The sequence below is a fragment of the Prosopis cineraria genome, unplaced genomic scaffold, assembly GCF_029017545.1.
Source record: "Prosopis cineraria cultivar Desert tree isolate PC_DT_omini unplaced genomic scaffold, ASM2901754v1 PC23, whole genome shotgun sequence".
Lineage (NCBI taxonomy): Eukaryota > Viridiplantae > Streptophyta > Magnoliopsida > Fabales > Fabaceae > Prosopis > Prosopis cineraria.
The window spans coordinates 48796-73315 of NW_026555354.1; the positions used below are offsets into that span (position 1 = coordinate 48796).

The following is a 24520-nucleotide window of genomic DNA, read 5'->3' on the forward strand; positions in this document are numbered from 1 at the left end:
CAAAATACTCCACAAGACATCCTTGCTAGCATTTCTAAAATTATTGGAAAAGGAAACTTTTTTTGGCCAACAAAAACTAAAGACTTATTTTTATGTTTAAATTGTTAGAAAAGAAAAATTCACTCATACACAAATTTATAAACAAAAGGAAAAGTAGGAAAAGAAAATGCTTTGTTGTTCATAGTAATAGTAAGAAAACAACTAGAGAAAAAAAAAACTATAGTAGGCAGAATATCATAACTTGATGAAAAAAAATACCTTGTAAATTATTATGATCAAGATATAGCTCTTGAAGCATATCCAATTTCCCAATTCCTTCAGGTATATCACCTATAAAAAAATAATTTAAGGCTTAAAGATATAGAATTTAAATTGGTCATAGATATATCTATTGAGAGAATATTTTCCAATTTATGTGATAAAGACATAAGAAAGATGGCTTATTAATCCTACAAGTGTCCATATATGATGAATCATTTTTGCCAAATCTAACCTGTAGTCCCTTATTTCCAGTCACCGGGGCCGTATGTGTGTGTGTGTGTGTGTGTGTATGATGACATGGCAGCTGAATGAAATTCTCTTTTCCTCATTTGTATTTTACATCAAAGACTATACTGCCACATTAATCAATCTATTCTACCCACGAAAAACAAAAACAATCATAAGATCCAAAGCTGCTGGTTCCTCTTATACATTAAGTAAGGAAAAACAAAATTTACACTTTAGACACGTCCTTACCATCATCACTTAAAAGAACAATATTTAATGGTTACTTTTAGATTATCATTTATAAGTAACACCAGAATTTCACACAAATAATACTTTGAACCTACAAGCAAACACATGAGACAAAGGTTAAGACTCTAAAATGGCAGCTTGTGCAAGACTTTGAACAATTACCAAAAATGCCACATATTAAGAAAGTAAGATATTGGAAGAATTACAACAAGTGCCAGATAAGGATGAAATTAGTCAAAACCCTAACAACGCTTGCAAATCATAAGCAACATATTGTGTAGTAATTGTTTGAACAATTTTACATGGTTTTAACGCAACTACAAAAGAGATTCTATAAATCATCTGAAGTGACAAATTGTCTAGCTAGCTAGAAGAGAATTACAAAGAACATTGGATTATTGTATCTTAACCAAATTAAAGAATTATTATCAAGAATATATCATTGAAAAATAATAGTTACAAAATCATGAAACATTAATTTTCTCAGGGAAATTAATTTAAACAAGGAAGTAAACTTTTGCAAAGCTGTTTTCATCAAAGCGCAAAATGAGCTAACTTTAACAATTTGAATACCCATATAGGAGGCCACGAAGTTGGAAAGGCAAATATTCAAAAAAATAAATAAATAACAAGGAAAATATGTGGTTTGGATATATGCAACAGACTTACTCACAAAAAAATTATTTTTTCTTTTATTTCTTAAATAGCTATAGATTTCACCACCGCCAAAGTTTATATCATATAAAGTTTATAAATTTTTCATTTCAAAATGTTTGATGAAGACACATTTGATTGAAGGAATAGATTGACTTCAGATGAGATTTGTGAGGAATATATATTTAATAATGGAGAAATGAGCAAATTACCCCCTAAATTTTAGGTTCAGTTGTACTATATATTCTCAACTTGTTTATTGTACAAGTTGTTCACTCAACTATTGAAAACAATGTAATATAGCCCCTACCATTAATAAAAGTAACTTTGACCATTAGTGGACGATAATATTATAGAAAAGGATTTTAAAAATTATCAAAAATGACCAAAAAGATTTTTTGATCCTTTTTTGTAATTTTTGTCCTTGTTTGTAATTTTTAGGTTCTTTTATATAATTTTTGATGTCATTTTCTTTCATTTTCTAGTCGCTAACTGTCAAAACTAACTTTTGTTAATGGCAAGGATAAGACTGTATTATTTTTAAAAGTTGAGCAAATAATTTGCACAATAAACGAGTCTAAAGTCCATGGTGCTAAGGACCTAAAGTTCAGGATTTGCTCATTTATTCTTTAATAATTAATCACCAATATGAAATATCTTCTTGACCACATTGCTTCTGTTCTATATTATACGCAGTTGACGAACACACCACGTCACCAATAACAAGCCACAAAAATAACACAAAATTGATGAAAAGTTAAACATTATGATTAGTTGAAAGTATACCTTCTATGTTAATTTTTACCAATATTTTTTGGTATTTGACCAAACAACTTGTTACCACTTGCGAATATTTTTTCCTTCATTTCTATTTTATAAAAAATAATTCATTATTTAATTATTTTAAACTCTTAGCATATCTTCCTGCATCCCACAGTTTTAAAACATTCTCTCTCAAAGAAGTGTCTTAAAATAAGTGATCTTTTTCCAAAAAAAAAAAACAGCTGAAACAAATGGGCCATTATCTCTTAAAATTCTTAATAATTAACTAAGTGAAAACAACCAAAAAGAGTAAATAGTTTGGATGTGTAAAAATGTGATATACCTTAAAATATTTAATCTAAATATTTAACCAAAAATTTTATTATAAAATAAGATATACTTTAAAATATTTAATCTAAATATATTATGTCATTGAGACTTATGGGGGTTATAGTAAGAAGAACCTTTTAAAAAATAGAAGACTAAAGTTGTGATGATAGAATTATCAACCAAATTTCAAAAGTTATAAACTAACTCTTTATATAATTATATATTTGTCTGTATATCAATATAACAAAATAAAAAGTACAAAACTATGACAGTTGATATATATGTTTAAAAGTTGCATCTCGATTGTGAATGTTAGATTTCGTGATCGGCTTATGCTTCTATTGCCTAACGTACAATGTCATTTTTGCTTGTATTAGAAGACATATTAGGGTGGGGAAGTTAAAAAAGAGACATGGACCAATATTTACTTAAAATTCTTTTTATTTAATTTTTAAATTAGAAAATTTGCATTTAAATCCCAAGAAATTTTTATAAAATTTAAAATTAAAACTTACAAAAATACTCATCTTTTTTTAATAAAATACCCTTCCTTTATTAAAATTCGATTGTAGTAAATATGCTTGATTTTTAATTTCATTAAAATCCTTTGAAATTAAAAATGAAGCATATTGTTGCTAGTTCTAATAGGATGGGTGTCTTCACCATCACTTCCTTCGCCTTATCTACTAGGTAAAATTATTTGGCTGATCTCTCTTATGTTGTTGCTGATTCTATTTTTGCCTTGTTTCTTTCCTTGTTTTGTTGCTTTGTTGTTGTTTGCAGTTTCAGTTGTACTGTACTGATTTATTTGCCTTAGGAATATATCAGCAGTTGGGGGAAAAAAAGTCCCTTGAAATTTAATGAAAGTTTCCGTACAAGAGACCTAACTGAAATTATCCCCTTTTATATTTGAAATCATTGTAACAGGTTGAGTTCTCAATGACGACATTATAAAATATTACGAATTATGTATAAAAATATAATCCATTTTTTTTGTGAAAAAAAAAATTTATACTAGACTTATACATTTTGGGATGTATAATAAATAGCATTTTGACAAAACCGATTAGCATCTAAATTCATAATTTCAATGGCAAGAGACAAGAAGTAAGAAAATAGAAATAATCTATAGTGAATTATAATTTGAATAAAAATTATACCTTATAAATTATTGGAACCAAGATCTAATTCCTGAAGCAAAACCAAACTTCCAATGCTTGTAGGTATGTAGCCAATGAGTTGATTATAACCCAAGTACATAATTTTAAGACTCGTAAGATTGGCAATTTCATTTGGAATACCTCCTGCATTGTGTATGAGTGCAGAGAATTATGTTTATCAAAATTATGTTTAACAAAATTATGTTTATCGCGATAACAAATAAAAACACTGATATGAGTGCTTGTGTATATATTGTAGAAAATCATAGAAATACAATATAACTTTATGTTGATGATCATGGACAACATATGTTGTATAAAAAAAATCATATAAATTTAAAAACCATTAAAAAACTATCTCTTGCATTATGGCTCCAAGAACCCAAATGAAAAGGACAAAACTAATAAAAGCATCCAAAATATATTTTTTTCCTTGCAGTGCAGAGAATACTAAATGATATTAATACACTATGTTGTGTTGAAAGCTTAATGACGGAGTTACCAATATCACAACAAATTAAAACTATATATACTTTGTAGATTCATTTATTGCTCCCTACTCAACATAATCAATATATATATATATATATCCCATTCCCTTCTCCAACAAAATCAATGTTGAATAAAATATTGTAAATAGCTTATTCTAAGACATTCTAGCATGCACTAAATTTTTTGAAATGATTTAGAGAAAATATATGAATTTATCTTATATTATTAAAGACACACCTATTAAGGAGTTGCATGACATCAATTCAAGTGAGGATAAGCTAGAAATAGCTTGAGGTATTTTTCCTGAAATATCATTCCTTGCTAAATGTAAAATCTTTAAATCTCGAACCCTTCCAATCTCAAGTGGAATAGATCCATGGATGGAATTAAAATTTGAATCCAAGATCTCTAATTTTGACTTGTCTAATACCAATAGCAACTAATGATGACATAACCACAAGAAAAGTCATGGTTTTCTAAACAGACTGGGCCATCCAATTCCACCTATTATATTAGGAACTAGCTCTTAGTTTAGTCCTCTACAATCTTTGAAACCAAACACTCAAAGATAGGGACATCTAAAGGAGTTTCAGGTCCTAACACAAAATTATTTTAGAGGTCTAATGTGTTGTTATTTTGCCACTTCAAATTCTATAAAAATTAAAACAATCACAAATAAAGGGTAAAAGAGGAACAAACACACCTAATATACATGGCCATCTATTATTGGATTTCTTTATTCTTTTAATAGAAGTGCAAAACTCCTATGAACAAATAAAAGGATTTGTAGACTTCATAATGACAAATGAAAAATTAAGTTATCAATCAAGCCGTGCCTATGGAAACAACTAAGTAAGAGCTATATTTTTTTAATAATAAAATTTTGGTAGAGCAAGAAATGATCTGGTTGAGAGAAAAGAAGAGGTGAAATGACAAAGTGGTTGTGGCAGAGTATATGCAGCCATAAATTTTTAATGAAGAGATATAATTAACATTAATGCTTAGTAAAAAATTAATTATTGGTTATCTAAGATAAAAAAAAGTAAGTAATAAATTCTTAATGAAAATATATAATTAACATTAATGCTTGATAAGAAAAAGAATGACCGATTATATAGGATATTAGTGAACATTTTTTAGGCCTAAGACGTCAGCCTTAATGGACTGGTGTTGCACACGGCCCTACTGATAGAACCAATGAAATACTAGGAAAGTGATAAAATTGCAAATGAATTCTTATATGATAGATGACGTGGTTAACTATTAAGCATTACTAAGAAAAATAAATCAATAACAAATTTCAAAGTCTCTTTCTCTTTCTTACACCTTTGCACAACACCTTAAATACAAATAAATAAAATCTGGCACTGTGTATAGCCATATATGTTTACCTCTGTTTTTGGCTCTTAAAACAGAGATAAATAGAATCATAATTCATTATTTGCTTTAGGGACTGATTCTTAGAATTTGGTAAAACTATAGGGATTAAAGTTTTATAATTTTCAATTTTTTACTTCTTATTTACCATTTAAGAGAAATAACTGAGGTGGAGACTTTATATTTTAATACTGATGCACTGCATTTTAACATTATCACTCAAATGAATATGTTTCAACTCTAATATTACATTTAATTAATGGTATTTTTTCTAGAAAGCTATTAGCATTTAAATTTATCATTATTAAGTTTAAAAAACGAAACAACAACACAAAGGAAACAAAAAATTGATGATACCAAATTACAATTTACTAATAGTATACCTTGTAAGTTATTGTAACCAAGATCAAATTTTTAAAGCAAAATCAAATTTTCAATGCATCTTAGTACTTGAAAAATAACGGTAGTCTAAGAATTATCTGTCAATAATTTTCTTAGGGGAAGTTAATTTGAACAAATTGTGCTAACTTTGATAATTTGAACACCCATATCGGAGAATATGGAATTGAAAAATGTAAGTCTTCACAAATCAATAACAATATTATATGCTCATATCTATTTTTAACAAAAAAAAAATAGAGGTAAACAGAGTAATATTTCTAAACAATATCAGACAAATCTTCACACGTTATATATATATATATATATATTTTCATTCTTCATTTTTTAGTACATGTTTATTGAGCTTCGCATAACTTAGAAAAATATTTTAGAGCATAGTGCAGTGATGGTTCACACAGGTCCCTCACAATCATTTACTTTTTTTTTAATATTTCTTTCTATATGTTTAAAATATTGCACTTCAACATGCATGCATGTAGACAAATATTGCCTACGAATAAAAAAATTGCTGCAAGTTATTTTTGGGAATGCATCTTGCAATATAACAACAAAAACATACAAACACTTTTTCATAAGTACAGACATTGCTATATGTTTGCTTATGCATAAATATTTTATTAAAGAAAAAAAATGAAGATCACTTATATCATTTGCTGAAACAGTACTTTGTAATTTATTAGATGAAAGATCCAAGCCTTCAAGCATAATCAAATTTCCAATACATATTGCAAATGAGTTTTGAAGCATAAAGAATTATCCAGATTCTCTAATTTTATCTTAGTGGCGCTAAATTATTTTTATTTGTATTTTAGGTAGGAATGTTAAAAAGAGAGAATGAAGCTTTCCAACTTGAGTAGCAGATTTCGCTTTATTATTATTATTATTATTTTGGCCTTGAAATTCACATTTAATTTTTTTGGGTGAAATCACATATTTGATTTGAGGTAAAAGGAGTTTTTTACAAGATTGTATTATTCATTTGACAAATTAAAAGCCACGGGCTTAACTAGTAAACTTATTCTTGTTTTTATGTTTGGCCAAAAAAACTTTTATCTCAATTATTGAACAAACTATGACAATGATTGGGCACTTACAATACTTCAACATTAGTATATAAATCTATATTTAAACACATTTTAAATATTATCTCCAATTTGAAATTCTAACGAGGGTCTAAATAATAATTATGTGAATAATAACTTTCACTTCAGGCAAACTTTATATAAAAAAAATTATATATTCAACATCATTCCACAATTCTCTCTCTTTTTTTTTATATTTTTTCTCAAAAATTAGATTTTCAAACAAGCAACAAAGACCCACTTTTGAGATTGAGAGAAGAGAAGTCAAAAGAACATAAGATAACAAAAACAGTAAAGGAGAAGTTGAGATAGAGCAATAAATTAAAGACATAGACAACCCATAATCTGATAGTTCGAATTAGAAGGAAAATCTTCAATGAATTGATTATTGAAAAATAAATAGAAGAAAAAGAAACTATTGAGAGACTTAAATGAAAAGAGCATGGATTTGGAAGGGTAAATCTTCATGTAATCAATAACAGTATTGGATGCTTACCTCTATTTTGTAGTCCAAAAAACAGAGTAATACAATTCCATATTTGAAGGACAACAAAGTGTTGTAAATTTCACAACACAATTATGTGCATGTAAGCAGCAAATCTAAATGTGTAACTGAGGGCTCTAAAGTACATTGACCAATGATGGTGAAGATATAAATGTAAATAATGCCCTTCTTGTCGCAGCATAGGAAGGTAGAAATTGTTGCATAAATAATTAGATAAATACAAAAAAGTGCATTGTTGCGTACTCGCATTGTTTTGTGCAAAGGCGGGGGAGGGAAAGTGGTGTAGATTAGGAATGGAATCAATGGCATTTAACAAGAGTAAACAAGTAAGTTCAAATTGCTAAGATGCACTTTTTAATAAATAAAAATGTATTTTAGAATCTTTGATATAGTATTTTTTAAAAGAGTTAAAAATTAAATTTAATTGTGTATTTTTTAAAATTATGTGATGGCTCATGTAATATTAATAAAATTAAATATAAATGAATATAGTTCACTCTCAAAATGAATCATAAATAATATGAAAATTTTCTAACAATAGATCAAAATTCACAAAACACTTTGATCATAAAGACTTACATATATAAAAAAATTAGAATTACTAACAATAATTATGACAAAGAAAATTAATTAAGATGTCTTTGTAAAATCAAGTTTTTAATTAAGAAATTTAATTTAAATTCAGGCATATGAGATGCCTTCGTAAGGAGAGATAGATTTTGTAATTTTAAAGTTTCATGCAATGTGTTAAAATGATACAATATAACTTTATGAGATGATTAAGGCCAATGCTCAGCTAGGCATCGTCTTTCAAGTTTATAATTTTTTTTATTTAATTTCAAGAATCATCCAATTCTTATAAAATATTTCATAGAATGTGCTTACAAAAATATGTTTATAATTATTATTCACAAAAAACGTGAAAAGGAAAAAATAATCATATACTTATAGTTTGATGATTACTGTCCCAATTTTCAAAATAAAAATATAACCCGTGACACATGGAAGTGGATGCCCTCCTACAGTGCCAATTGCATGCAATTTTTTTCTCCCCTTTTTTGTGTCTATATGCATTCAACGTTACACTCTTAATATAATATCACAAGCTACATGTAGCCAGGAAAAAAAAGATTAGATCATAAAAAATAGTTATTTTTTCTATATAACATGCAAGTTGAATACTAAAATAATTTCTTTAATATTATACTTATTTATGTCAACGTGTAATTATTTGAAGAAAAGGAAAGAACAGTTTTTTGGGTTTATATAGTCTTTAATGTTTCAAAATATATTTTATTGAGCTTCACATAGATTCAAAAATATTAATATTGAACGGTGATGGTCCACATAGGTTCTTCACAATTATGTAATTTTAATTCACATAATGCATGGATATCATATTGGAAATATATGTAGTTATATTGATAACTATTTTTAAAAAAGGGAAATGGTGCTTGTTTTGTGTCAGAACATTACTAAAAGATAACAGAAAATATTGAAGAATTTAAAAAAATGTCTAGGAAGCTCAACAAAATATTAATTTTATGAATTAATGTGCGAATCAATAAAGGCACATCCATTTTCCTCGCTATGAACGGAGCTTCGTTTGTTCCAATCAAACAAAATGCTCCACACGACATCCTAAACCGCATTTCTATATTTATTGGAAAATAAATTGTTTTTGGCCAACCGGAACTAATATTTTATGGAAAAGAAATTTTTTTTAAAGAATTGTTAAAAAAGAAAATTTCGCCCATACACATTTATTAAAAAAAGGTAAAGTAGGAAAAAAAATGCATGGCTCTTCATAGTAATAATGAGAAAACAATTAAAGAGAGGAAAAAACCTATCGTAGCCAGAATATCATAATTTGATGAAAAATTTACCTTGTAAATTATTATGTTCAAGACCTAGCACTTGAAGCATATCCAATTTTCCAATACCATTTGGTATATCACCTACAAAAGCAAAAAAAAGTTAACGCTGAAAGGTATTGAATTTAAATTGGTCACAGGTATATCTATTGAGAATATTTCCCATGCATGTGATAAAGACACAAAAAAGAAGGCATATTAATCCTATGAGTGTCTATATATGATGAATCTTTTTTACCAAGTCTAACAACACATGCAAATTATAGGCAACATATTGTGCAATAATTGTTTGAAAAATTTTACATGGTTTTAACGTAACTACAGAAGAAATTCTAAAACATCTAAAGTGACAAATTGTCTAGCTAAAAGTGGATTACAAAGAACATTGGATTATTTTATCCGAACCAATTTAAAAAATTATTATCATCACTATGGCATTGAAAAATAACAGTTACAGAACTACCAAACATTAATTTTCTCAGGGGAAATTAATTTGAACAAGGAAGCAAACTTTTGCAAAGCTGTTTTCATCAATGCACAAAATAAGCTAACTTTAATAATTTGAATACCCGTAGAGGAGGGCAAGAAGTTGGAAAGGCAAATCTTAAAAAAAAAAAATCAATAACACAGAAAAAATGTGTTTTGGATTTATATGCAATAGACTTACCCATAAAAAGAGTAAATTATTTTCTTTTATTTTTTAAATAGCTAAATAGATTTCATCACCACCAAAATTTATATCATATAAAGTTTATAAATTTTTCATTGCTAAACAGAAATCACTAAGACTTTAGAGGAATTATGGTATTTAGAGGAACCTAAGTGTTATTTTTATACTTCAATGGGATTTTATTGCCATTTTTTCAAGTTAATATGTTGTTAATATGTTTTTATTTTTATACATTTATATTTATAAGTTTTATATTTGCTTTTAGAATATCTAGGCGAGGTGGGTTTGGGGGCTCACCAGGCTGAGAGAAGCCTTCCTCAAAAATTACTTACAAATGTACTTATAGATCGTCCACCAACAAGGTGTTTATAAGTTTTATATTATTATACACCATCAATTATGTAATAACATTTCTCTCAAATCATAAAATTAGTAAATCACTTTTAAAAATATCAATACTAGAACTTAAATGGAAAATTCAAATATATACCACAGTTTATGTATATATTTATATATTTTTTTTAAAAAAAATCTCCCACCCACCTTTGATTCTCATTTCAGCCCCAATTCAAAATAATGGAGATAGCTTAATAATTTGGTTGTCTTTACAAATTGTTTTTTTTTTCATGCCATCTATAAAATTCTGACGTGTGAAAAGCTATCCGTTGGATAAATTGATTACATATTTTATGACCAGTCATCATATGTTTGATTTATTTTAGTGGCGGATCCATATATGATATAGCTTGAACTTGTTTTTTTGGCATTTCATGCTAAAGATTAATTTTTGTTTAAATAAAGCCCAATATATGCCATGCTGCCACTCTAATCATTTTTTAAAACCCAATTAGAATTTGATTTCTCACCCGCTTATTCCTCTTATTAAAATTCTAATGCTGTTTATAGCCAATAAGAGCAAAATTGACTGTGATTGATAAGTAACAAAATTGGCTAAAACAACGTTGAATTAGACGTTGGATCCATCCAAACTTTACTTTCTATTTATATATTAACATAACATTATGTATTCTTTCAGGTCCATTTGTTAAAGATTAAAAAATACATCATTATTAGATAACTTAGGGATTTTATAAAAGAATTATTTTGTAAAAATTTTATAAAAAACATACATTACTTTATGTTTCGTTACAATAATAAAAAAGTAATCATTGATTAGTTATTTTTAAATTTTATAATATCTTTATTTATTTTTTAAAAATAATTTATTATTTAATTATTTTAAAATCTTAGTATATCTTCTTGCATCTCACATTTTTAAAACATTCTTTCTCAAAGTAGTTTCTTAAAATAATCAAAAAAATTTCTTTTCTGTTCTAATTATTTTCAAAAATTTAAACAAACATCATTAAAATCATAAAATAATTCTTTTCAAAAAAATAAATTTCTTCACAAAATAAGCTGAAACAAACGGGGCCTTTTATCCCTTAAAATTCTTATAATTAACTAAGTGAAAAAAATGAAAAAGAGTAAATATTTTGGAAAAGTAAAAATGTGATATACTTTAAAATATTTAATCTATATATTTAACCAAAAATTTAATTATAAAATATGATATACTTTAAAATATTTAATCTAAATATATCAAAAATTTAATTATAAAATATGATATACTTTAAAATATTCAAACTAAATATATTATTTCATTGAGATTTATGGTAATTATATAAATAGAACCTTTTAAGAAAAGGTAAGACTACAATTGTGGTGATAGAATTATCAAGAAAATTTCAAAAGTTATAAACCAACTTTTTATATAATTATGTATGTGTATCAATATAACAAAATAAAAACTACAATACTACAAGTGTTGATATATATGTTTAAAAGCTGCACCTATGAATGATAGATTTTGTGCTTCTATTACCTCATGTGCAGTGTCATTTTTGTTTGTATTTGAAGAGATATTAAGTGGGAAAGTTAAAAAAGAGACGCGTGCCAATATTTAGTTAAAATTATTTGTATTTAATTTTTACATTAAATTTAAATTAGAAAATTTGCATTTAAGTCCCAAGAAATTTTTATAAAATTAAAAATTAAAATTTACAAAAATACTCATCTTTTTTAATAAAATGCCCTTCCTTTATTAAAATTGGATTTAGTAAATATTCTTGATTTTTAATTTCATTAAAGTCCTTTGAAATTAAAAATCAAGCATATTGTTTTTGGTTCTAATAGGATGGATGTCTACTAGTTAAAATTAGTTGGCTGATCTATCTTATGTTGTTGTTGATTCTGATTTTTCTTTGCTGCTTTCCTTGTTTTGTTGCTCTGTTGTCGTTTGCGGTTTCAGTTGTACTGTACTGGTTTATTTGCCTTAGGAATATATCAGCAGTTGGAAAAAGAAAAAGACCTTTGAAATTTAAAGAAAGTTTCCTTGCAAGAGACCTAACCGAGATTATCCCCTTTTATATTTGAAATCTTTGTAACAGGTTGTGTTCTCAATGACATTATAAAATATTACAAATTATGTATAAAAATATAATCCAATTTTTGTTTTGCGAAATATTCTAGACTTTTACATTTTGGGGTATATAATTAATAGCATTTTGACGAAAAAGATTAGCATCTAAGTTCATAATTTCAAGTTGCAAGAGACAAGAAGTAAGAAAAAAGAAATAATCTATAGTGAATTATAATTTGCATAAAACTTATACCTTGTAAATTATTGAAACCAAGATCTAATTCCTGAAGCGAAACCAAACTTCCAATGCTTCTAGGTATGTAGCCAATGAGTTGATTTTGAGCCAAAGACATAATTTTAAGATTTGAAAGATTGGCAATTTCATTTGGAATATCTCCTGCGTTATCGCAATAACAAATAAAAACACTGATATTAGTGCTTTTGTATATATTATAGAAAATCATAGAAATACAATATAACTTTATGGAGATGATCACGGACAACATATGTTGTATAAAAAATCATATAAATTTAAAAAACATTAAGAAGTATCTCTTGCATTATGGCTCCATGAACCCAAATGAAAAGGACAAAAATTAATAAGAGCATGCAAAATATTTGTTCCTGGCAGTGCAGAGAATACTAAATGATGTTAATACACTATATTGTGTTGAAAGCATAATGACAGAGTTACCAATATCACAATAAATTCAAATTATATATAATTTGTAGATTCATTTATTGCCCCCTACTCAACATAATCAATATATATATATACCCCATTCCCCTCTCCAACAAAATCAATGTTGAATAAGATAGTGTAAATAGCTTATTCTAAGACATTCTAGCACGTATTAAATTTTTTGAAATGATTTAGAGAAAATATATGAATTTATCCAATATTATTAAAGACACGCCTACTAAGGAGTTCACTACTACAAAATAAGTTTACAGGAGCGCTTTTTTTTTACTTTAGGGAGCGCTTTTGAAGCGCTCTCATATCGAGCGCTCCGAAATGTATAGGAGCGCTTAAAAAAAGCGCTCCTGTATATACGCTATACGGGAGCGCTTTTCGAAAAGCGCTCCTGTAAGGGAGCTACATACGGGAGCGCTCTCTACAAGAGCGCTCCCGTATGCAACCATACCGGAGCGCTTTTATAAAGAGCGCTCCAGTATGAACCATATAGGAGCGCTCTTTGGAAGAGCGCTCCTGTATGTTACTTTACAGGAGCGCTTTTCAAATGAGCGCTCCCGTATATTACTTTAATTTTTTTTAAATTAGATTTTTTGAAATTTCTCCTTTTACGTCTCTTTAATAATGACAAATCATAATATCAAAAACTAATTTAAAAATAATATTAACATAAAAATTTATATACAAGAAAAGAATTTGAAACTGATACAAAAATTTTAATTTCCTAACTAACCTAGTTTAATTTCTAACAAGCCTAACAAATGAAACTATTGTTATTTTTCTAACATTGAAATCTAACTTCCTATCACAAACAACCAATAATATATTCTAACAACTCTTCAACTAAATCTTCTATTTGCTCCATAGTAAAATACGAACATCTTACTCCAACAAAATACTACACAAGATATGAAAGCAATATATAAGGAATTAACATTATATCAACTTAATTTTAAAGTTTTTGACTTACATTTTCAGGAATGATCAACTCTTGTTGTGTGATTACTTCTCTCATAAACTTCATAACATAGTATCCACACTCCCAACCTTGTAATTGTGTAGGTACCTATAAAACAATAAAAGATGTCATTATCAAAATATGGTGAAAATAAATTCTAACTTAATTTAAAATACTTCAGCGATAAAGTTATATATATGAATCATTTCATCAAGACGGTCAACATCATATGTCCCATTATCACGATCAAATGTTGAGTAGCTCGCACTATCCCTCCAATCATTTGCATCATTCCTTGTCTCCCCATGCATGGTTCAACAAGTATAAGTTGGATCAATCCCATTACAGATTAAATGATCTTTCAATTTTATTGGCTTTACTCTTTTTCCATAGCAACATTTCAAACAAGGACATATGACTCCAAGGGGGTCTTGATCACAACAAAATGCAAATTCAATGAATTCATCCACACCATCCCAATATTCTCTAGATAGTTGATTAGCCGACATCCACTTATGATCCATATCACTAATATGATTATCAAAATTCAATAAACAAAAGACTTAGATTTCTATAAAAAAAATTCAACAACATCTTCCTTAAAAGAAGAACCTCCCAAATGATCAAACAATCAAATTCCACAACACAATACATTTAAACTCAAAAAATTAATTCATCCAAATAAAAATTTAGTAGCATAATGCATCTAAATTCTGTCAATCAATTGTAATTTAATTAATAACAATAATCTCCCTTAAAAGTATATTTCATAAATAAAATAAAAATGTTCAAGTAGTTTTCTCAACTTTAATCTAATTATCAACTACAAATACTCCATAATTCTAATATAAATAACTCCAATTCATATATTATCTATAATATTGATTATTAAAAAAATATATATATGAAATTTATTCTCAAATATATATAAATATATCAATATATTACATTATAAATTAATTATTAAAAAAATACCTTCACAGTGTAGTCTTCACGGCAGAAAACGGAAGTCTTCACGGCAGTAGCGGAGGTCTTTGCAGCGTTGCTTCCTCGGCTGTACAGCAATGACACACAGCTACAACGGAGGTCTTCATGGTGTCACTTCCTCCGGTGTACAGCAGCCGCACAAATCTGGAACAGCAATGTAGATCTAGAATAGTGATGCAGGAGATGGCGGTGACGGCGACGGCAGCGCAAAAACAGAGACAGATGGCGCAACATGACACAAAAATGAACAAACAGTGATGAACACTAATCTGGAACAACGAGCAGCAGCAGACGATGATTTGGAACAGCGAACAGTGGCGAACGACGATCTGGAACAGCGAACAGCGGCGGACGACGATCTGGAACAGTGAACAGCGATGGAAGATAGACTGATACAGCGATGATCTAGAACTCGTTGGGAACGCACAACCTCAGCAAATGAGAGAGAGGTTTGAAAGAAACTCATAAATAGGGAAAAGAAAACTGACGGGAGGCAGAGATATAAAAGACCACCTCTTCCGGAGCGCTCATGAATGAGCGCTCCAGAAGAGGTGGTCTTCCGGAGCGCTCTTCAAAGAGCGCTCCGGAAGATCTCTCTTTCGGAGCGCTCTTTGATGAGCGCTCCGGAAGAACAACTCTTTCGGAGCGCTTATTAAAAGAGCGCTTCGAAAGATGAGCTCTTTCGGAGCGCTCATTCCAAGAGTGCTCCGAAAGAGTTGATCTTCCGGAGCGCTCTTTGAAGAGCGCTCCGGAAGATAGTCTTCCGGAGCGCTTAACTACGAGCGCTCCCGAAGGTCTTTTTAAATTTTTTATAATATTTTATTTATATTAATTAGGAGCATTATCTTATTGAAAAGCCCTGACATACAGGAGCGCTTTTCTAAAAAAGCGCTCTGGTAAATTCCGCATTTACATTTTAGAGCGCTTTTTAAAGAAGCGCTCCTAAATACCCGCTCCTAAAGATATATTCTGTAGTAGTGGTTGTATGACATCAATTCAAGTGAGGATAAGTTAGAAATAGCTGGAGGTATTTTTCTTGAAATATTATTCATTGCTAAATATAAAATCCTTAAACATTGAAGCCTTCCAATCTCAAGTGGAATAGATCCGTGGATAGAACTAAAATTCCAAGCCAAGGTCTCTAATTTTGACACATTTGGGGACAATTGAAACTAATGATGACATAATCAAAAGAAGTCATGGTTTTCTAAACAAATGGGGCCATCCAATGCCACCTATTGTATTAGGAACTGGCTCTTGGTTCAGTCCTCTACAACCTTAAAAACCGAAAACTCAAAGATAGGGATATCTAAAGAAGTTTTAGGGCCTAAGGTGACACTATTTTAGAGGCCTATTGTATTATTATTTTACCAATTCAAATTCTATAAAAAATTAGAACAATAATAAATACAGGGTAAAAGAGGAACAAACACACCGAATATATATGGCCATCTACAATTGGATTTCTTAATTCTTTTAATAGAAATGCAAAACTCCCATGAACAAATAAAAGGACTTGTGGACTTCATAGTGACAAATGGAAAATCAAGTTATCAATCAAGCCGTGCCCATGGAAATGGCTAATCAAGAGCTATTTTTTTAATAAGAAAATAATGGTAGAGAAAAAAATGATTTGGTTGTGAGAAAAGAAGAGATGAAATGGCAAAGTGGTTGTAGCAGAGTATAGGCAGCCATAAATTTTTAATGAAGTATAATTAACATTAATGCTTAGTAAAAAATTAATTATTGGTTATCTAAGATAAAAGTAAGTAATAAATTCTTGATGAGAATATATAATTAACATTAATGTTTACTGAACAAAAGAATGACCGATTGTATAGGATATAAGTGAATACTCCCTCCGTCCCAAATTATAAGACACTTTTAAGGAAGATTCAATATCTCAAAATATAAGACACTTTGATGAAAATAAGGTTTTATTAATGATATTTTTTTAATATTACCCTTCTCATATATTCTGTCTTTTCAATATTCTTTCATCAATAGAGTATTAAATGAAAGGCATTTTTGAAAGTTTATATTTTTGTCCTGAAAAAGTAAGGTAATAAAGTATATTTGATGAGTTTTATTATTATGTGAGATTTTATCCAAAAGTGTCTTATAATTTAGGATGGAGGGAGTATTTTTTAGGCCTAAGACAACAGCCTTAATGCATTAGTGTTACACACGGCCCTACTGATAGAACCGATGAAATACCAAGCAAGTGATAATATTGTAAATGAATTCTTATATGATAGATGATGTGGTTAGCTATTAAGCATTACTAAGAAAAACAAAACAAGATCAATAACCAAATTTCAAAGTCTCCTTCTCTTTCTTTCACCTTTGCCCAACGCCTTAAATATAAATAAATAGAATTTGGCACTGTGTATAGTGGTATATGTTTACCTCTGTTTTTATCTCTTAAAATAGAGATAAATAGAATCATAATTCATTATTTTCCCTAGGGACTGATTCTTAGAATTTGGTAAAACTATGGGGATTAAAGTTTTATATTTGTTTTCAATTTTTTTCTTCTTCTTTACAATTTAAGAGAAACAACTGAAGTGAAGACTTTATATTTTAATATTGATGTACTCCATATTATCATTATCACTCAAATGAATATATTTCAACTCTAATATTACATATAATTAATGGTATTTTGACTAGAAAGCCATTAGAATTTAAGTTTATAATTATTAAGTTTCAAAAGACAAAATAACAACACAAAGGAAACAAAAAATTGATGATACCAAATTACAATTAACTAATAGTATACCTTGTAAATTATTGTGACCAAGATCAAATTTTTAAAGCAAAATCAAATTTCCAAAGCATCTTTGTATATATCCTTGAAAAGTAACAGTAGTCTAGGGATTATCAAACATTAATCTTCCCAGGGGAAGTAAATTTGAATAAAGTGCGCTAACTTTGATCATTCGAATACCCATATAGGAGAACATGGAATTGAAAATGCAAATCTTCACAAAATCAATAACAATATTATATGCTCATCTCTATTTTTAACAAAAAAAAAAATAGTGGTAAACAGAGTAATATTTCTAAACAATATTAGACAAATATGGTTGACGGATGGACCACATGACCAATGATAACATGCAAAAATAACACAAAATTAATAAAAAGTTATACATTATGATGTTGAAAGCATATCTTCTAAGATATTATCATCAAGATATAATTCCTGAAGCACAGTCAAGTTTTCAATGCTTCTTGGTATTTGGCCAGACAACTTGTTAATCTCTAGGTATATAATTTTCATGTTTGTGAGAGCACCAATTGTTTTTGGAATATCTCTTACATTATGATAATGAGAAAACCACATTATTATGAGTTCTCATGTACAAAATGATTATGATAAAAAAGAAAAATAAGTAACAATAATAATTTTATGAACGCATTCTTTTAAGCTTATTTTGATCAAAATATTATAAGTCCTGACTTTGTATTTAGAAAATAGGAAAATGACAAAGCTCTTAAACCAAGCAAATTACTTTACGCGTAGCTGCTAATTTGAGCTCTTTTTTAATTAATTTTCAACCCAATATTTTTGGACCAAATTTCATTAGCATAAATAGATAAATTTTGGAAGTGTACTTCTTTTCGGGTATGCTGGAACTGTACTTATTTATTATGGTGCATAATTGATTGAATAAAATAAAAAAGTGCATCATTATGTCGTGTGTTACATGCGTTGTTTTGTGCAAAGGCAAGGGAGAGTGATATGGTTAGGAATAGAATTAATGGTTTGGGCGAAGGGTATACTAGTAAGTTTAAATTGCCATGATTCACCTTGGAGAATCTTTGATAAATTACTTTCAACAGAGTTAAAAAAAAAACACAAAAGAAACTAAAGTGTATATTTTGAAAGGTATAGGTTGGCTTCATTAATATTAAGAAAATTAAAGATAAATGAATATATTTTATTGTTCTCTTTCATGCCAATGCGAACCTCCAACTTTTTGGTTAGATATACAGAATCCAGTACACTAACCAAAAAGCCAAATCCTTGTGGCTGAATATATTTTACTCTAAAAATAAATGATAAATAATATGACAAGTTTTTAACAATATATATCAAAACTCACAAAACATATATGAACAAATTTTGAATTGCTAACAATAACTATAATATAAAAAACGGGTGAAAATAGTGTATTGTATATATATATATATATATATATATTATACAAAGATATGAATAAAATATTAACTTTGTTGAATTTGTATCTTTACCATTCCTAAATCCTTAAAATGTTAATTTTTTTATATTCTTCATATAGTTTTTTTATTACTCACGGGTCTCTTCCTATTGAAGGCAATCATGTTTGATATATCGGCCAATAAAAATTAAAATGAAAATTCAAATACCATAGTTGATGTATATATTTATATATTAAAAAGATCTCCCACCCATCTTTGATTCTACTGCGCTGGTTCAAATGAAGATGGCTTGAAATGTAGTTACTTTTGAAAATGTTTTTTTTTTCCCACCCTATCAATAAAATTCTTGTGTGAAGAGTTGTTGATTGGATACAGTTAGAATGATAAGGACTATTGGGGAATAGATGGTAAATTTTAACTCAAGGAACAGTAAAAAACAACCTTGGAAGCCCATAATGAATGTTTAATTTTAATTAATTTATACCATTGCGATCATATTTGATTTACTGCCACATACTAATCAATCTATATAGCTCACAAACCTACAACAATATTTAATTATATGATCCAAAGCATGTTCCTCTTAGACATCAATCCCCCTTCAATCAGAAGTTGGTAATTCTGTGCCTTACACCTTTTTATGCATCTCAGTTGAAATTATAATGATGTTTATAGCCAATAAGGAAAATAAAAAACACAGAATTCATGTAAAAATTTACACTCAATACACGTTTCTTTGCTTCTGCTGACTTTTTATAGAACTCTTATTTTATGTTGTGTTTAGATTAACAAGGATTTGGATCAAATTCTTCATTTAGATATAAAAAAATTTACGGATCCAAATATATTTCTTATTATATTTCCTTTCTAATTTCAAATTTCCTTTACATGCTAATCATTTGAAATTTCAACCACTTCAAACATATTGTTTTTTTTTCTTTGTTTTCACTATTGATGTCTCTATGACTCTTGTATCTTTTTTTTTTTTTTTATCTCTCATTCTTGTCTTTCATTTGATTTTTTTATACTACTCAAACCAAGGATTTTAAGTACATGAATTTTAAATGTGAGATTTGAAATGCAAGATTTCAAATCTAAAATTTAAATTCAAATCCATCAATCCAATCATTATCATAATTCTTTAGTAGAGCTTCCCTTCACTCCTATCATCTATTTGCTACATATATCTATATATATATATGAACAATAAACAAAATTGATTGTGATTGATAATGAACAAAAATGGGCAAATGAAGGTTGAACGAGAGATTGTAATTAATAGCTTATCCTAAGATGCACTAACATCAACACAAAATTGCTTGAAATGACCTGGAGCAAATATAAATTTATCTGATATTATGAAAGGCATACCTTTTAAGGAGTTTGATGACAAAGACATCAGCTCAAGTGAGGATAAGCCAGAAATAGTTGGAGGTATATTTCTTGAAAGATTGTTCCCTGCTATACGTAAAATCTTTAAATGTTGAAGCCTTCCGATCTCAAGTGGAATAGATCCATGGATGAAATTGTGACTCCAATCCAAGGAGAATTTTGACAAATTTGATATGCTTGGAGGAATAACACCGTGAAAACTATTATCTCGAAAGCTCAGGCATTGAAGAGCAAATAAACTTCCAGTCCCGCAGGAATTTTCCCATCAAATTCATTATAGCTAAGGTTGAGAATTCTCAACTTATGTAACTGCAACAACTCCTTCGGTAACTCACCATGAAAGTTGTTACTATGAAGGGCAAGTTCAACAAGGGAGGACAAATTCCCCACTTGTGAGGGTAAGGTGCCCATGAGACTCATATGAGCAAGATTCAATACACTTACTCTCTCACCTTTAGAATCACAAGTAACCCCAACCCAATTGCAAATGGAGAAAGAGCTAGACCAATTAGCCAAGTGATTGAATGGGTCTCTCACAGAAATTTTGAGAGCAAGAAGTGCCAATTCATCATTTTTGGTGAAATTTTTGTGGCATAAATTGGACAGACCATGAGATAGCAAAGCAGTGAGAACATGAAGAAGGAAAAATGAAACCAAAGGTTCGCCATCATGAATTGGTTCAAGGCCTCTAATATTGAAGTGGATAGTGAAGAACGTCATGCCATATATACACACACATTGATAAGCACTGGTCTTCAACAATAATAATAAAAGTGGAATAAATTGTGAATCTAATAAAAGTATTCATATTTATGGCGGGAAAAGAAGTGGACTACTCAAATTCAGTCCAAGAATTAAATGTAATCATTTTTTAGTAGAGAGTACAGTTAAAAAAAAAAGAAATACTAAGAAAGATCCTGTTCATGAAATGAAAGTACTTCCATATAAATATAATTATAGCAAAAAAGAAGGGAGCCAATAAATTTTTCTCATTAAAACAAGTAATCTAAACTAAACATGGTTAACATAAAATCATGGAGCCCTTGTGATAATGAAAAGTCACAGCTGATTTAATATTTAGTTTAATTGGCAAATGGATTATGAGAATCCCTTAGAAACAATGACCACTATGATCAATAAAGGACTAACCATTTAATCTACCAAAGAACCAGAAAAATGAGACAGTGACTTCATCAAAGAGATCTTAAAATCATAAAAGTATAGATCTAATCATAGCCATGCCATCCCATTTTATATGAACAATAATACACAGATGAGATTGCGCTAAGCATGCTAACTATGAGATTTCTTCGCACCCAAGGCTCCATAGAAAGATTAATTCTCAAATACCTTTATTGTAAAAACCTGTAATATTTGTAAAACCTTTTGTCATTTACATACAAATGGAGAAACGGTTGTGATTCTGAGATTGCAATTGATATTATATATATATATACACATTCGATTGATTTTATACCATATCTTTTCATATTTAATTGCTGGATTAAATAGGAAATTTTATTATAAAATTCACCAACTTAATACTGCAATTACATATAAAAAGAAAAGGTATAAAATGAATAGTAAATTACAGATATATTTTTAAGTAAGATTGGAGTTATTGTGCCCCTTTCCCAACGCTAAAGATACTCAAGTTGACTTGATTTAAAGCGTTAGAATAGAAAAATAAGAGGAAATTCATTTTCTAGGGCTACGTCAATGATATGGAAAATGTCTAGCAAATTTCATCAACTATAGAACTCAATATATTTTAATATAAAGAAAAATGACAGAATAGTATATCTATATACGAATCGTCGATTAAAAATCTAATTATTTTTGTGAAATAATAAACTAATTACACTAAGGTTATCAAATTGTTGCCAGCCAAACACACAATGCCATTTCTTATTCTTATCTCAGAAATTTCTTTATTCCAAACAAGAAATAAAAACATACATAAATTGTAATTCTTTATGTCTTAATTTTCTTTTGACAGGGTCAAGAAAGAAAGCATTAGTCTTGTTGGCAGAAGAGAAAAGAAAAGAAAAGAAAAGTAAGGAAAAGAAAGCACTTGTTTCATTTCACCTCTGCCAATAATTTATTGATGGATTTGTTGTCATATAATCTGTCTCTAATGAAGGGCATATCCCATGTTCGTATGAAGGAGGTTGGCAAGACATGTCCTCTCTGCAAAGATGTGATGACAAATCACTATGACAGCTTATTCCATTTACTGGCTCCAGATAGATGGATCATTAGAATTACCTAATTGCCCCGGGTATCTTTTTCTTTTGTGGGAAGATATATGGTTTCATTAGGAAAAGCCAAAATTTATGGAGACGATAAAAAATAAATATACGAGTGCCCATTCGTAAATCCTTTGTCTCTTCTACTATATCAATAAATTGTGAAAAGACGTGGCAACAACTAGACACACAAAATTTCAAGAATGATGGTTACTCCCTCTGTCAATGAAAAATGAGATAGTGGCTTTATCAAAGAGATCTTAAAATCATAAAAGTATAGATCTAATCTTAGCCATGCCATCCCATTTTATACAAAACATAATACATAGATGAGATTGCTCCAAGCATGCTAACCATGAGATTTCTTCCTACCCAGGGCTCCGTAGAAAGATTAATTCCCAAATATCTTTATTGTGAAAACCTGTAATATTTTTAAAACCTTCTATTATTTACATACAAATGGTGAAACGGTTGTGTTTTTGAGATTGTAATCGATATTACATATATAAACATTCGATTGATTTTATACCATATCTCTTCATATTTAATTGCTGGATTAAATAGGAAATTTTATTATAAAATTCACCAATTTAATCCTGCAATTAAATATAAAAAGATAAGGTAAAAAATGAATAGTAAATTACAGATATATTTTTAAGTAAGATTGGAGTTTTAGTGCCCTTTTCCCAACGCTAAAGATACTCAAGTTGACTTGATTTAAAGCGTTAGTATAGAAAAATAAGAGGAAATTCCTTTTCCAGGGCAACATCAATGATATGGAAAATGTCTAGGAAATTTCATCAACTATAGAACTCAATATATTTTGATATAAAGAAAAATGATGAAATAGTATATCTACATACGCATCGTCGATTAAAAATCTAATTATTTTTGCAAAATAATAAACTAAATACATTAACGTTATCAAATTGTTGCCAACCAAACACACAATGCCATTTCTTATTCTTATCTCAAAGAATTTCCTTTATACCAAACAATAAATTAAAAGATGCATAAATTGTAATTCTTTATGTCTTAATTTTCTTTTGACAGGGTCAAGAAAGAAAGCATTAGCCTTGTTGGCAAAACAGAAAAGAAAAGAAAAGTAAAGTAAAGTAAAGAAAAGAAAAGAAAGCACTTGTTTGATTTCACCTCTGCCAATAATTTATTGATGGATTTATTGTCATATAATGTGTCTCTAATGAAGGCCATGTCGCATGTTCGTATGAAAGACGTTGGCAAGACATGTCCTCTCTGCAAAGATGTGATGACAAATCACTATGACAGCTTATTGCATTTACTGGCTCCAGATAGATGGATCATTAGAATTACCTAATTGCCCCGGGTATCTTTTTCTTTTGTGGGAAGATATATGGTTTCATTAGGAAAAGCCAAAATTTATGGAGACGATAAAAAATAATTATACGAATGCCCATTCGTAAATCCTTTGTCTCTTCTACTATATCAATAAATTGTGAAATGACGTGGCAACAACTAGACACACAAAATTTCAAGAATGATGGTTACTCCCTCTGTTAATGAAAAATGAGATAGTGGCTTTATCAAAGAGATCTTAAAATCATA

At 28.7% G+C, this 24520-nt stretch overlaps 2 protein-coding genes across 2 annotated transcripts in view; both read right to left on the minus strand.

Moving 5' to 3' along the window:
* The window catches only part of LOC129294940 (receptor kinase-like protein Xa21), a gene marked incomplete at its 3' end in the record, with an annotated part of 53566 nt that extends 32204 nt beyond the window's left edge, over window positions 1-21362 (minus strand). Inside the window, exons 1-4 of the mRNA XM_054933408.1 lie at window positions 20667-21362; window positions 12722-12865; window positions 9389-9460; window positions 259-330 (exon numbers count right to left, since the gene is read on the minus strand). Of these exons, the coding sequence (XP_054789383.1) occupies window positions 259-330; window positions 9389-9460; window positions 12722-12865; window positions 20667-20694 (316 nt within the window). The remainder of the gene's footprint in view (window positions 1-258; window positions 331-9388; window positions 9461-12721; window positions 12866-20666) is intronic.
* Window positions 20904-21407, minus strand: LOC129294941 (tyrosine-sulfated glycopeptide receptor 1-like). Its single transcript, XM_054933410.1, has one exon. The coding sequence runs from the start codon at window positions 21405-21407 to the stop codon at window positions 20904-20906; it is 504 nt and encodes a 167-aa protein (XP_054789385.1).
* Between the last annotated feature and the right edge of the window lie 3113 nt (window positions 21408-24520).